At 43.9% G+C, this 12,069-nt stretch overlaps 1 protein-coding gene across 2 annotated transcripts in view; it reads right to left on the bottom strand.

The window, feature by feature from the left end:
- Positions 1–12,069, bottom strand: part of aamp (angio-associated, migratory cell protein) — a 37,308-nt gene that overhangs the window by 982 nt on the left and 24,257 nt on the right. For both annotated transcript variants that reach the window (XM_030353639.1, XM_030353640.1), the window contains 3 exons: positions 4,969–5,059; positions 4,699–4,853; positions 1–40 (listed from right to left, as the gene is read on the bottom strand). The exon at positions 1–40 is cut by the window's left edge and continues 982 nt beyond it. In XM_030353639.1, the coding sequence (XP_030209499.1) occupies positions 1–40; positions 4,699–4,853; positions 4,969–5,059 (286 nt within the window). The remainder of the gene's footprint in view (positions 41–4,698; positions 4,854–4,968; positions 5,060–12,069) is intronic.

Raw genomic sequence — 12,069 nt, 5'->3', positions numbered from 1 at the left:
CTGGTGGTCCCCCGACGCCGTCACCACCATGGAGGAGTCCCTACAGAAAGAGATAGGGACAGAGACATACATTTTTGTTCAAATTTGGCTCCCCTATGAATATAAAAGCATGTAGAAAAATAAATATGTTAGTCAAAAAAAAATGTAATTATATATACAGGTCATACTCAGAAAATTTGAATATCGTGCAAAAGTTCATTTATTTCAGTAATTCAATTTAAAAGGTCATACTAAAACATTATTTAGACTCATTGCATGCAAAGTGAGATATTCCAAGCCTTTATTTGTTATAATTTTGAAGGTTATGGTTTACAGCTTATGAAAACCCAAAATTCAAAATCTCAGAAAATTAGAATATTACATTAAATAAAGAAATGTTGGCCCTATGAAAAGTATAATCATGCATATTGGTTTAGGCCCCTTTTGCATGAATTACTGCCTTAATGCGGCGTGGCATGGATGCTAGCCTGTGGCACTGCTGAGGTGTTATGGATGACCAGGATGCTTCAATATCGGCCTTCAGCTCTTTGGCATTGTTCGGTCTCATGTGTTCTATCTTTCTCTTGGCAATGCCCCATAGATTCTCTATGGGGTTCAGGTCAGGCGAGTTTGCTGGCCAATCAAGGACAGTAATCCCATGGTCATTGAACCAGTTTTTGTAGTAGTTTTTAAGTGTTGGCAGTGTGGGCAGGCGCCAAATCCTGCGGGAAAATGAAGTCAGCATCCCCATAAAGGTGGTCCGCTGAAGAAAGCATGAAGTGCTCTAAAATGTACTGGTAGACGGCTGCGTTGACTCTGGTCTTAATAAAGCACAGTGGACCAACACTAGCAGATGACATGGCTTCCCAAACCAACGCAGACTGTGGAAACTTCACACTGGACTTCAAACATCTTGCATTCTGTACCTCTCCAATCTTTCTCCAGACTCTGGGACCTTGGTTTCCAAATGAGATGCAAAAATTGCTCTCATCCGAAAAGAGGACTTTGGACCATTGAGCAACAGACCAGTTATTTTTTCTTTAGCCCAGGCAAGACGTTTCTGACGTTGCTTTTTGTTCAGGAGCGGCTTGACAAGAGGAATACGACATTTAAAGCCCATTTCACAGATTTGTCTGTGTGTGGCGGCTCTTGATGCACTCACCCCAGCCTCAGTCCAATCCTCTCCCAACACTTTTGAAAGGCCTTTTGCGCACAATCCTCTCCAGGCTGCGGTCGTCCCTGCTGCTTGTGCACCTTTTTCTTCCACACTTTGCCCTTCCACTTAACTTTCTATTAATGTGCTTTGATACAGCACTTTTCGAACATCCAACTTCTTTTGCAATTACCTTCTGAGGCTTTCCCTTCTTATGGAGGGTGTCAATGATGGTTTTCTGCACAACTGTCAGGTCAGCAGTCTTCCCCACGATTGTGAATCCTACTGAAGCAGGCTGAGAGACCATTTAAAGGCTCAGGGACTCTTTTCAGGTGTTTTGGATTAATTATCTGATTAGAATGTGACACTTTGAGCCTACAATATGGAACCAACATTCTATTTTTCTGAGATTTTGAATTTTGGGTTTTCATAAATTGTAAGCAATAATCTTCCAAATTATAACAAATAAAGGCTTGGAATATCTCACTTTGCATGTAATGAGTCTACATAATGTATTAGTTTGGCCTTTTAAGTTGAATTAGTGTATGATGAGCATGACCTGTATTTATTACATGGCTCTTCTCAATGCTGTGGAACACTAAGCATATAATGACGGCTGTCAAGGAAAGTGGATTTTTTGTCTGATTCACGTCTTTGGTATAACTCCGCAATAATCCGGTCACTTATCAACCTCAGCGTATTCGGTTGTTAAGCGACGTCAACGTGTTTGGAGGACTATTTCTCTGCTGATCAAAACTACTAATGGTAATTGTAAAAAGACACACTGTGTGAAGTTATTTTTTCGTTTTGGCAAGTAGCCGTGTAATAAGCGGGATAATGTATAGAACATCGCCGGTAATTCAGGGTGAAGCAAGACACCTCCGCTTCGCGTCGGTGTCCTGTTCTCCCTGTCGGGGCTAATTTTCCTGATAATGATTGTCGTTCTACACATTATCCCATATATATATATATATTAGTGCTGTCAGTTAAACGCGTTATTAACGGCGTTAATGCAAACCAATTTTAACGGCGTTAATATTTTTATCGCGCGATTAACGCAATTTATTTATTTATTTTTCTTTGGCTCAAAACAAAGAAGCAGTAGCCTGACTGCTATGTTCAAGGCAGTATGTTTGTATGTTCATCGTTTAATTGCATTCAAATGAGAAAAATTAATGGGACAAAGAAATCAGGGATATTTAACATAGAAAAAAGAATTGTGATTAAACATGAGTTAACTATGACATTAATGCGATTAAATATTTTAATTGCTTGACAGCACAAATATATATATATATATATATAAGGAAATTTGTGTTTGGTTGATTATTCCTCTGTGGTATCAATGCTTTTTGGCAATAAATCTTATTCCGTTGGAAAGCCTGTAGAGTTCCCTTTCAAATGGTGCCCCATTTGTAGGGAACATGCACTTGAAGGATGAGCAGCAGAGCTGAGTATGTGGGTTGCGCCCATGAAAAATGTGCCAAATATTCTCTGCCAATGCCAAACAGCTTATTCTGCCATTGAATCGTTTGGTGTTTGGTGGATTGGATGATTGAAATAGAAACAAGACAATATCCAAGGAACAAGACATATTGGCAATTTAACAATTTATTCATTTCACAAACAAGAGCCTCAGTAGCGTGTGGAAGAACCATACACAGCCACAACAGCATGGCCCCTCCTCCTTGTGCTGGTCACCAGGACTGCTAGCAGGCCATTCCATCCTCTCCACTCTCATATTCTGGAGGTAGTCCCTGATGGCGAGCGTTGTCATCTTGGAGGATCGAGATCGGTCCCAGACTGTGGAGATATGGGATTGCCACTGGTTGCAGAATCTCATTTCTATATCTCTCTGCATTGAGATTGCCTCCAATGATGACAAGCCTCGATTTTCCAGTGAGGGAGATGCCGCCCCGCACCATCACACTGCCTCCACGAAAATATGTTATTCTATCGGTGCAGCAATCAGCATAGCGTTCTCCGAGTCTTCTCCACACTTTGACACTTTGATCCAACTGCCGTAGGCAGAATCGGGACTCATCACTGAACATAACGTTCCTCCACATGTTCAGGTTCCAGTGCACGTGTTGCCGACACTAGCGCAAACGGGCCTGATGGTGAAGGGCAGTCATGGCAGGACTCCTGGCAGCCCTATGAGGCCGTAGATTGGCTGCGTGTAGTCTGTTCCGGATTGTCTGGGCAGAGAGCTGTCGGCCATATCGTCCTGCAAACCTTGACTGCAAATCTGTAGAAGACAGCCTAAGTGCCTAAAACAGCCAAAATCTGTAGAAGACAGAAGACAGCATAATGCCGCGTTTCCACTGCAGGGTGCAATACGGTTCGGTTCGCAAAGGTGCGGTACGGATTGCGTTTTCACCGCCAAAAGTGGGCGTGACCCGGACTGAGCCGTACTCGTTTTGCCCTCGTTTTCAGTACTCCTCCGTTGGGGTACTGAAAACGAGACGAGATGCCTGAAAGGGTACCGGAAAATTCGAGCTACACACCCCCTCCGTTGAATGGTCGACAGAACCGTCACTTCCTGGCGACGTGGGGATAAAAACAAACAAACAGCAGCCTCGAGGTATTATTCTTTACAATGAACATGTCGCGTAAAACGCTTGCTTGGGCGAACAAGGAGGTGGAGACGTTCTTCTGCATTCTTGGGGAGGAAGACGTTTACGATGTTTACGTAGCTGCCGCAGCGATCGACATCCGGCCTACCATTAAGGGTACTGTCGGCGGTGGAAACGCGACCTCGGAACTGAGCTGGGCTATACCACCCCCTCCCTCCCGGACTGAGGCGAACCGAAACGTACTGCAGTGGAAACGCGGCATAAGGGCTGACAGGGTGATGAAATGGTCTTCTTGGGGCGTCATCTTCTTGGGGCATCATCTTCTTGGGACGCCCACTTCGCGGCCTGTCTTTGACATCCCCCGTTATATGGAACTTGGCCTTCAGTTTGGAGAGGGTACTAGGGCTCAATCCAAATAATGCTGCAACTTGGTTTTGCGGAACACCAGCTTGAAGTTGCCCTATCGCAAGGGCCCTATCCAGATCAGTCAAACGCGGCATGCCGATTCTTGGAGAAGACACTTACTGACTGTAGCTGTACTTACAGTAGTAGGGCCCATGCTCACAGGTGTTGCCAATCAGGTTCCAATCAGGCACCTGATTGGCAGCACCTGGGGCTACCAGAAGCTCAAAACAAGGGTCAATAGCAACAGCAAAATAACCTGTTTGGCAATGGCAGAAAAGATTTGGCACATTTTTCATGGGCGCAACCCACATACTCAGCGCTGCTGCTCATCCCACAACTGCATGTTCCTTACATATGGGGCACAATTTGAAAGGGAACTAAAAAGGCTTTCCAACAGTATAAGATTTTTTGCCAGAAAGCATCGTTACCACAGAGAAATAATCTACCAAACACAAATGTCCTTACTTTTTGTGCTAAGTTTATATATGTATATGTAGTAAAATGCTACTTTATGAAGTACCATTTCATTTAGTTTCTAAAGTGTGTTTCGAGGACCAGTGGTCGGTGGGCTGGTTGCTAGGTTACCGGTTGAGGGCGAAGGCGAGGACCTCGGCAGCGTGCCCGCGGTACTCCGACACCAGGTTCCCGGAGCGCCCGTCCCACTGCCGCAGGGCGCCGTCCAAACCGCACGTAGACACCAGCGCGGAGGACTCCTCCCACTGCATGTGCACGATGCCCGCCTTGAGGGGGGGGGGAGAGAGAAGAATCAACCTGATCCCCTGTGTGTGTGTGTGTGTGTGTGTGTGTGTGTGTGTGTGTGTGTGTGTGTGTGTGTGTGTGTGTGTGTGTCCTCACCTCGTGTCTGCACCGGTTACGGACCGTCTGGGTGGCGAGGTCAAAGATGACCAGGGTTCCGTCCAGATAGGCCACGCCCACCAGAGGCAGGCTAGTGGGGGGAGGAACAGGAAGTGAGTGACTGATGATGCACCCTTTCTCCACAGACCCAAACACAAACTTATTTAGTATCCATTACTCAGAGGGGGCCTTTAGGATTGTTTATTTTGCTGGGTCAGTTCCAAGATGTAGACAACTTCTGTATGCCTGCATACAGAAGTTGTCCACAATTTGTGAACTTGAAACAAAGTCAGGGATCCGGTATCTTGCTTAACAAAGCCCTCATTGGGATTCACACCCTCAGGTCAGGTGTCTTTGAGGAAGGTTTGAGTCTGGTCCCCTTCCCCCCTCATGGTGGCAAACAGAACACGCCACGGAACACTCTAAGAAACATTCCAAGGAACACGCCAAGGAACACGCTAAAGAACACGCCAGGGAACACACTAAGGAACACGCTTATGGAACATACTAAGGAACATGCCAGGGAACATGCTAAGGAACATGCTAAGGAACACACCAAGGAACACGTCAGGGAACACGCTAAGGAACACGCCAAGGAACACGTCAGGGAACACGCTAAGGAACACGCCAGGGAACACGGTAAGGAACACGCCAGGGAACACATCAGGGAACACGCTAAGGAACACACTGAGGTACAGGCTGTGGAACACCCCGCTCCTCTCGTCCTGACCCTCCCAGGTTATCTGAACGCTGGAGTCCTTGCTTCCGTTGGGAGCTCTATAAAGTTTTAACAGCTGAATCAATAATGTTCAGGTGGGGGCTTTAAACGATTGCTCTGTGTGTTCTGAGTTTTTATTATGGTGGTGAGGAGGGGAGGATATCAACACAGGGAGAACAAATAACAATGACTTTTTTTTTTCCTCCGTCAACGATTTTCGCCACACGAGGAAAAAACATTGCAAAATGGACGAAAGTTACAATAAAAGGAAAATGTCTGTGCCCGAAATCATCAAAGGTATGGAAATACTTCAAGTTAATTCCTAAACGGAAAGGTGTTGTGATTTGCACTCTTTGCCAAATGGAGTTGGCATATAACAAGAGCACGACAGCAATGTTGGAGCATCCGAAACGGAGGCACCCCATTGTCACTCGTGATGGAGACAATCGCAAGTAAGTACCAACGTTGGTTAAATTAATTTCATGTTTGTGTGGTGTGGCTTGGGCTCTGCGCTGTGCGGTTTGTTCGTGCTGGGTTGGTGGCTTACGTTAACGTTGGCTAGGTACTGGCGCCTAGACAGCTGTTTAGCTAATGTTAGCTTGAATGGTAGCTGGCTTACGGCTGCAGAACACAGCTATCTCAGTTATAGTAGCTAACGTGAACTTTAGCTACTAACCTAGCACAAACAAACTGCACAGAGAGCTAAGATGCGTTGGTTAGCCTAGCTGAAAACCTTAAAATGAGCACCACAACTAAGTGTGATAGGGTTCATTTGAGTACCAAACATTGTAAGGTGTAGATTGAATACTCTACGTGCTTCTAGATAAACATGAATGCATGAGCACCAAGAAACAAACTGGTGCTCCTGTGAGAACCAGATCAAAATTGTTATGTGCACCCCTGGCAATTTCCATGTTACAAAACAACACAGACAGAGACACAGCTGCTGCGTTAGGCTAGCCATGATGATCAAATGCATTGTTGGACATAACATTACTTTTAAAAGTAGCCACGTTAGCATTCAAATAAACTAATCATAGCATAGCACTGCAATGAGGTTAAGAGTATATTTAAAATGCCCCACTGTCATAGCTGTTGTTCTAATATGCATGCTTTGGGTTTTCTAGGACAAAGCAAAGAACCTTGCCGTCCTATCTTGGGAAAGACACAATGCACTCCACAGAAGGCAGCTGAACGGAGCAAAAGGATCTTGAGAGTCAGTAATTATTAGCTCACTGTTGCTTGCTTTGAGCATCTTTTAGGATGGAAAGGCTGTGTCCATTTTTTGTGTCCTATATTTATTAGCTAGGTTATGGGTGTTTCTTCAGTTAACTTGGCCCTTTTCTATGTGTCCTTGTTTGGATTGTCTAATAATTAATCTTCTTACATTGTAAGCAACATATTAGATTAGGCTTTATTGATCCTATGGCTCTATGAAAGGTGCTATGTTCATGTTGTTATTAATAATGATTTTCTTTGTCTTACAGGTGATCGTCAAAGACATGAGGCCTTTGTCTCTTGTTGAGGGTGAAGCATTCATAGACATGATCGAATATGCCTGCCCAGGCTTCAACTGTCCCTCCAGGTGGTTGTTCACAAAGCAGTTGGAGAAGGCATATCAACACACTCTTGAAGATTTGAAGAAAGACGTAAAGAACAGGTCCTCAAAAATCACGCTCACCACCGATGCCTGGACAAGTATTGCCACAGAGGCATACCTCGGAGTGACCTGCCACTACATCAACGACAACTGGGAGATGGTCTCATTCGTTTTGTGCACAAAGCCCCTTGAGGACGACACTCTGCAGAAAACATTGCTCGCTGGATTGAAGAGGTTGCCGAGAAGTTTGACTTCTCTCTCCTTGATGATGTCCAGGCGATTGTCCACGATAATGCAGCTAATGTGGTCAAAGCCCTTAGAATCCTTGAAGAGAGGCATGGCGTTGCCTCACTTCGATGTGCTGGCCATAACACCCAGTTGATCGTCAACCATGCTCTGAAAGAGCCCCGCATTAGCAAGGAGCCTCGCCGGGTACTTCCATAGCAGCGATGTCACCACCCTGAAGTTGAAACTCAAACAAGAGCAAATGGGCACAGCTCAACACAAGTTGACCCAGGATGTAGCTGTTGGATGGAATAGTTCTTACTATATGATCACACGCCTCCTTGCGATGGCCTGTGACCAGTGGAGCCTCCTGGAGGAGCTACAGCAAGCACTTGAGCCCTTTGGGCAAGCCACCAGCCTCCTGAGTGGAGAAGCATACGTCACAGTCTCTGTCCTGCCTCCGCTGGTGAAAGCCCTACAGAAGTCCACAAAGACAGTCTTTGAGTCCGCCCCCGTTGCCACCTTCCAAACAGCAGCCGCAGCAGATTGCTTCAAGGTTAGTTTGATTATCCAGCTCTTTAAATCTCTGATAGTGAACTAACTGAATATTTTAATTAAGCTTTCCCAGTTTGCATTTTTCAATGTTTTCCCATTGGCATTCTATCATGTAGAGCTATTGATTCTAATATTATCTTTCTCTCTAAGCACCTTGAATTTCTTTTATCATAAGTGTGCAAATCAAATCCATTATTTTTCAGATGGAAGATTGAGGCTACATATAATGTAGACAGGAAAAATGTGTGCATCTTCGCCGTGGCCCTTGATCCGAGATTCCGAAAACTCCAGTTCCTGTCCACAGAAGACATCCTGAAGGTGAAAATCAAACTTCTGACTAGGGTTGCCGCGGTGTGGACATTTTCACACCGAGTAATACGATCGTGTCAACACCGGTATTACCGGTATAAATGGTATTAACTTTGAAACTATAGGTCAACCGCCATCTTCTCCGTCTATTCTCCTCTCACACTCGGTGACAGCGGCTGGCAGCGCGCCAATTCTCAGCGTCTTGTAACGTTCTATATATAATAGTATAATATAATTGTATATATCATAATATCATGGCCAAAAGCTCTGTGCGCCTCCGGATGGCCGTAGCGCGGGGAGCTCACGTAGGGATTGGGCTTTGCGGGGTTTGTTTACTGGCGTTGCTATGGTTACCGGTCTTGTAAGGAAGCCCGTCAATTCTCGGCGCGACAATTCTCCCGCACAGAGCAGAACTGTGGCCTATTCTACACATGTTAATTTTCTTAATTATAATTGTATTATTCATTTTTACTGAATTTGTTTTTTATTACTGAAAAAAAAAAAAAAAAAAAAACTGTTGCCGGTGCAACACCGAGTAAACGGTGTGGGCCTCAACACCGGTAACACCGGTAATACCGTATACCGCGGCAACCCTACTTCTGACCCTTTCACTTGAAGCCAGACGAGTGCAAGTGAGGGAAGAGCCTGAAGAAGATGACAGTGACCAGCCAGATCATTCCAGACAGAAGCCAAAGACTGTTCTGGACACGTTGCTTGGCACAGATGATGATGAGGAGCTGGAAGATGAAGACCCAGGCCAAGACGGAAGGGAAGATGCTGTCAGGAATGAGCTGCTTGCGTACTTTAGGGAGAAACAGATTCCAAAGGACAAAAACCCACTCCAACGGTGGAAGGAAAATGAAACAAAGTTCCCTGCCCTGGCTGTTGTGGCGAAAGCCTATCTGGCTGCCCCTGCAACATCGACACCTTCGGAACGTCTGTTCTCAGCAGCAGGGACCATCGTGGGCAAAAATAGAGCAAGCCTCACCAAAGAGCAAGTGGACATGCTCACATTCCTCCACAGTAATACAGAGTAGGTAGCGTAGAAGAGGATTAAAGAGTGGGGAGGGAGGAGAGAAGTGGAGGAAAGTGGACAGTGCTATATTGCACAAATTTCATTAGCATGTAAGCTAACAGAATAGCAGTTAAGAGAGTCAGTTTGATTGTGCATCAGGTTTTATGTTGAGACTGAAAATGTTGCTTAAAGTATGTATATTGACATTTTTGCTACAAATAAATTTCTTAACAATAAGTAGATATATTTGTCAAAACATAAGGTTGCAGTAAGACCATAAAGAGCCCATGCATATGGAAAACGTTTTAGGGATCTAGAGTCAATAATGGCAACGCCATTGAAATTGTTCCTAAATAAAAAATCTTAAAAAATAAGATATATTTTTCAAAACTAATAAATGTAGTAGGACGATGAAGAGGCCATGCCTCTATGGAACAAGTTTTGGGTCTCTAGAGTCAATAATGGCGACGCTATTGAAATTTTACCATTGTGGTCGTTTTCAGTTTTGCACTTTGCAGACGGTCCCTAAGCTCGCGGCTGAAAGCGAGAGGGGTCTGGCTGCAGACATCCACCCACACGCTCTTGACATCCACCCACACGCACTTCCGCTGCAGACAGAAACATCCACCCACACGCCGGAAATTGCGTGCTGGTGGATGTCTGGAGCGCGAGTTGCACATTATTCAACAGCGCCCCCTCGGGTCACACTTTTCGGTGGGTCGCAGAATTCGGTGTAACAACGGGACTCACTGCACGAAGATGTGACGTTCGGCTCAGCTGCACTTGGAGGTTATGGTAGGTGACTATTCAAAACACAGCGATACAAATACAAATGCACGAGACTTGCATTTCTTTACCGATCTATTATTTTCATTAAGTTTAGATTTTTTCATCAAACAAATAACAGAAAGTTACACCAATATGAAGCATTTGTTGTTTTAATCCACACTGACGGTGGCAAACGCTAACTAGGTGTCATTTTTGCAAGATAGGCAAATGTTTTTTGTAACGTTTTTTGTAAACGATTTTAAGATTTGGACTTTTGACAGTCATCTGTAGTCCAAAACAGAGTTAAGTTGTAATAAAATAATTAGCACAAATTGAATTGAAGCAGCTCGTTTCGCTTTAACTAGAGTTGCACCCATCAGCTGTTCATCTCCGCAGCGGTGGCTGAGAAGTGTGATATTATTCAATAGACAAAATCAATCGTTAAATATTCGATCTGCCTGTTTAGTTCATACAATCTGTTTATAACTAAGAGATCATAGCACTTAGTTCAGTTAAAAGGGGTAAAAGAGATGAAAAATGTAATAAAACGGATAAAAGTTAATGAATTACTGTTATGTAATAGCCTACTATCCTGTCTCAGATTCTAAATGTTCAATGTCCCCCAGTCAATAGGGTGCTGGGGCTCAGACAGTTCATAAAACATATAATGACAGAGAGAAACAGATGTAAAGTACAGTATGAGGTAGAAATATATCTCATCATTACTTATATGCCAATAATAGTTAAAGTTGGGGACAACTTTAACTATTATTGGCATATAAGGGACAATGCTCTGAAGGGACAAAATTGCTGCACACCCCTAATAAATGTTACGTTTTTCTATTTCAGCCTTTTTCGTCTAGACTACAACCACTACTGAATTAGCGGCTTTTAAATAGTTTGCTGTGCTGTGAGAATTTATCGTCTTTGATCTTAATTTTTTCTACAATTACAACATCAATTGTAACATTTTTTTTCTGTCTTTTGTATATGCATCACTCGATTTTTAGGGATGATTCAAAGCCAGAAGTCAAACGCTGCACAACTTGCTGCACACTTTTCCACTGCCCCCTATGCCCAACTTTTAAACCAACCGTAAACATGAAGCTTCAGTGCCACCTGGAATCCCACATAAAACATTCCATAACATTTAAAGGTGATATATGTATGTGTGTAGAAAGAATATAAGAATGTATGTGTACATGTCTGTAGACAATATTTATGAATGTTTGTCTGCTTACTTTTATAAGTCACTGACTTATTTTCCTCTATCTTTTGCCTGCATTGATCAATGATAATTTCCCTGAATCTTCCACCATTCAGTCATGACAATAATCTTTTGTAAAGAATGTGCCATCCTCCTAGGTGTGATGGTCTTTCATTATTTTAAGTATTTAAAGAGGACAAAATTATTCTGGTGTTCAACTCACTCAGTGTTCAACAGTTTCAGGTCCTCCTCTCTGTAGACAGACTTACCCCCTCCAGTTATGTTTCCCACCACAGTGCCGTTGTTGTCTAATTTGATGTGTTATTATCTGGATGGGCTTGTCTGCAGTCCGGGGTGTAGAACCTTACAGTTCCAAGTCTTAGTTTAAGTAACTAACTGGTTGCCAAAAAAATATAATTGAATATTAAATGATTCCAACTTCGTGGCATTTCATTTTCCATTAAACAGGGGCCACTTGACAACATTGTGGCTGGAGTTGCCTGGCTGCGTCAGAATGCAGGTTTGCTCAGGGGGAAGGTGGTCGAGCCCGCATTTCCGAATATGGACGCAAAAGAACAGCAGGAGCTCCTGGAAAGGATACGTTCTTCAACTGATGAAGAAGAAAAGTATCCCCTGCTCTTCACATTTGATTTTCAGGAAGACATGGAGGTCTTCCTTAACATGGCAGCTGAGGAGGATCTTCG

This window comes from Gadus morhua, chromosome 4, assembly GCF_902167405.1.
Source record: "Gadus morhua chromosome 4, gadMor3.0, whole genome shotgun sequence".
Taxonomy (NCBI): Eukaryota; Metazoa; Chordata; class Actinopteri; order Gadiformes; family Gadidae; genus Gadus; species Gadus morhua.
The sequence above is the reverse complement of the archived record's forward strand: the minus strand, read 5'-3'. Positions and strand labels throughout refer to the sequence as shown.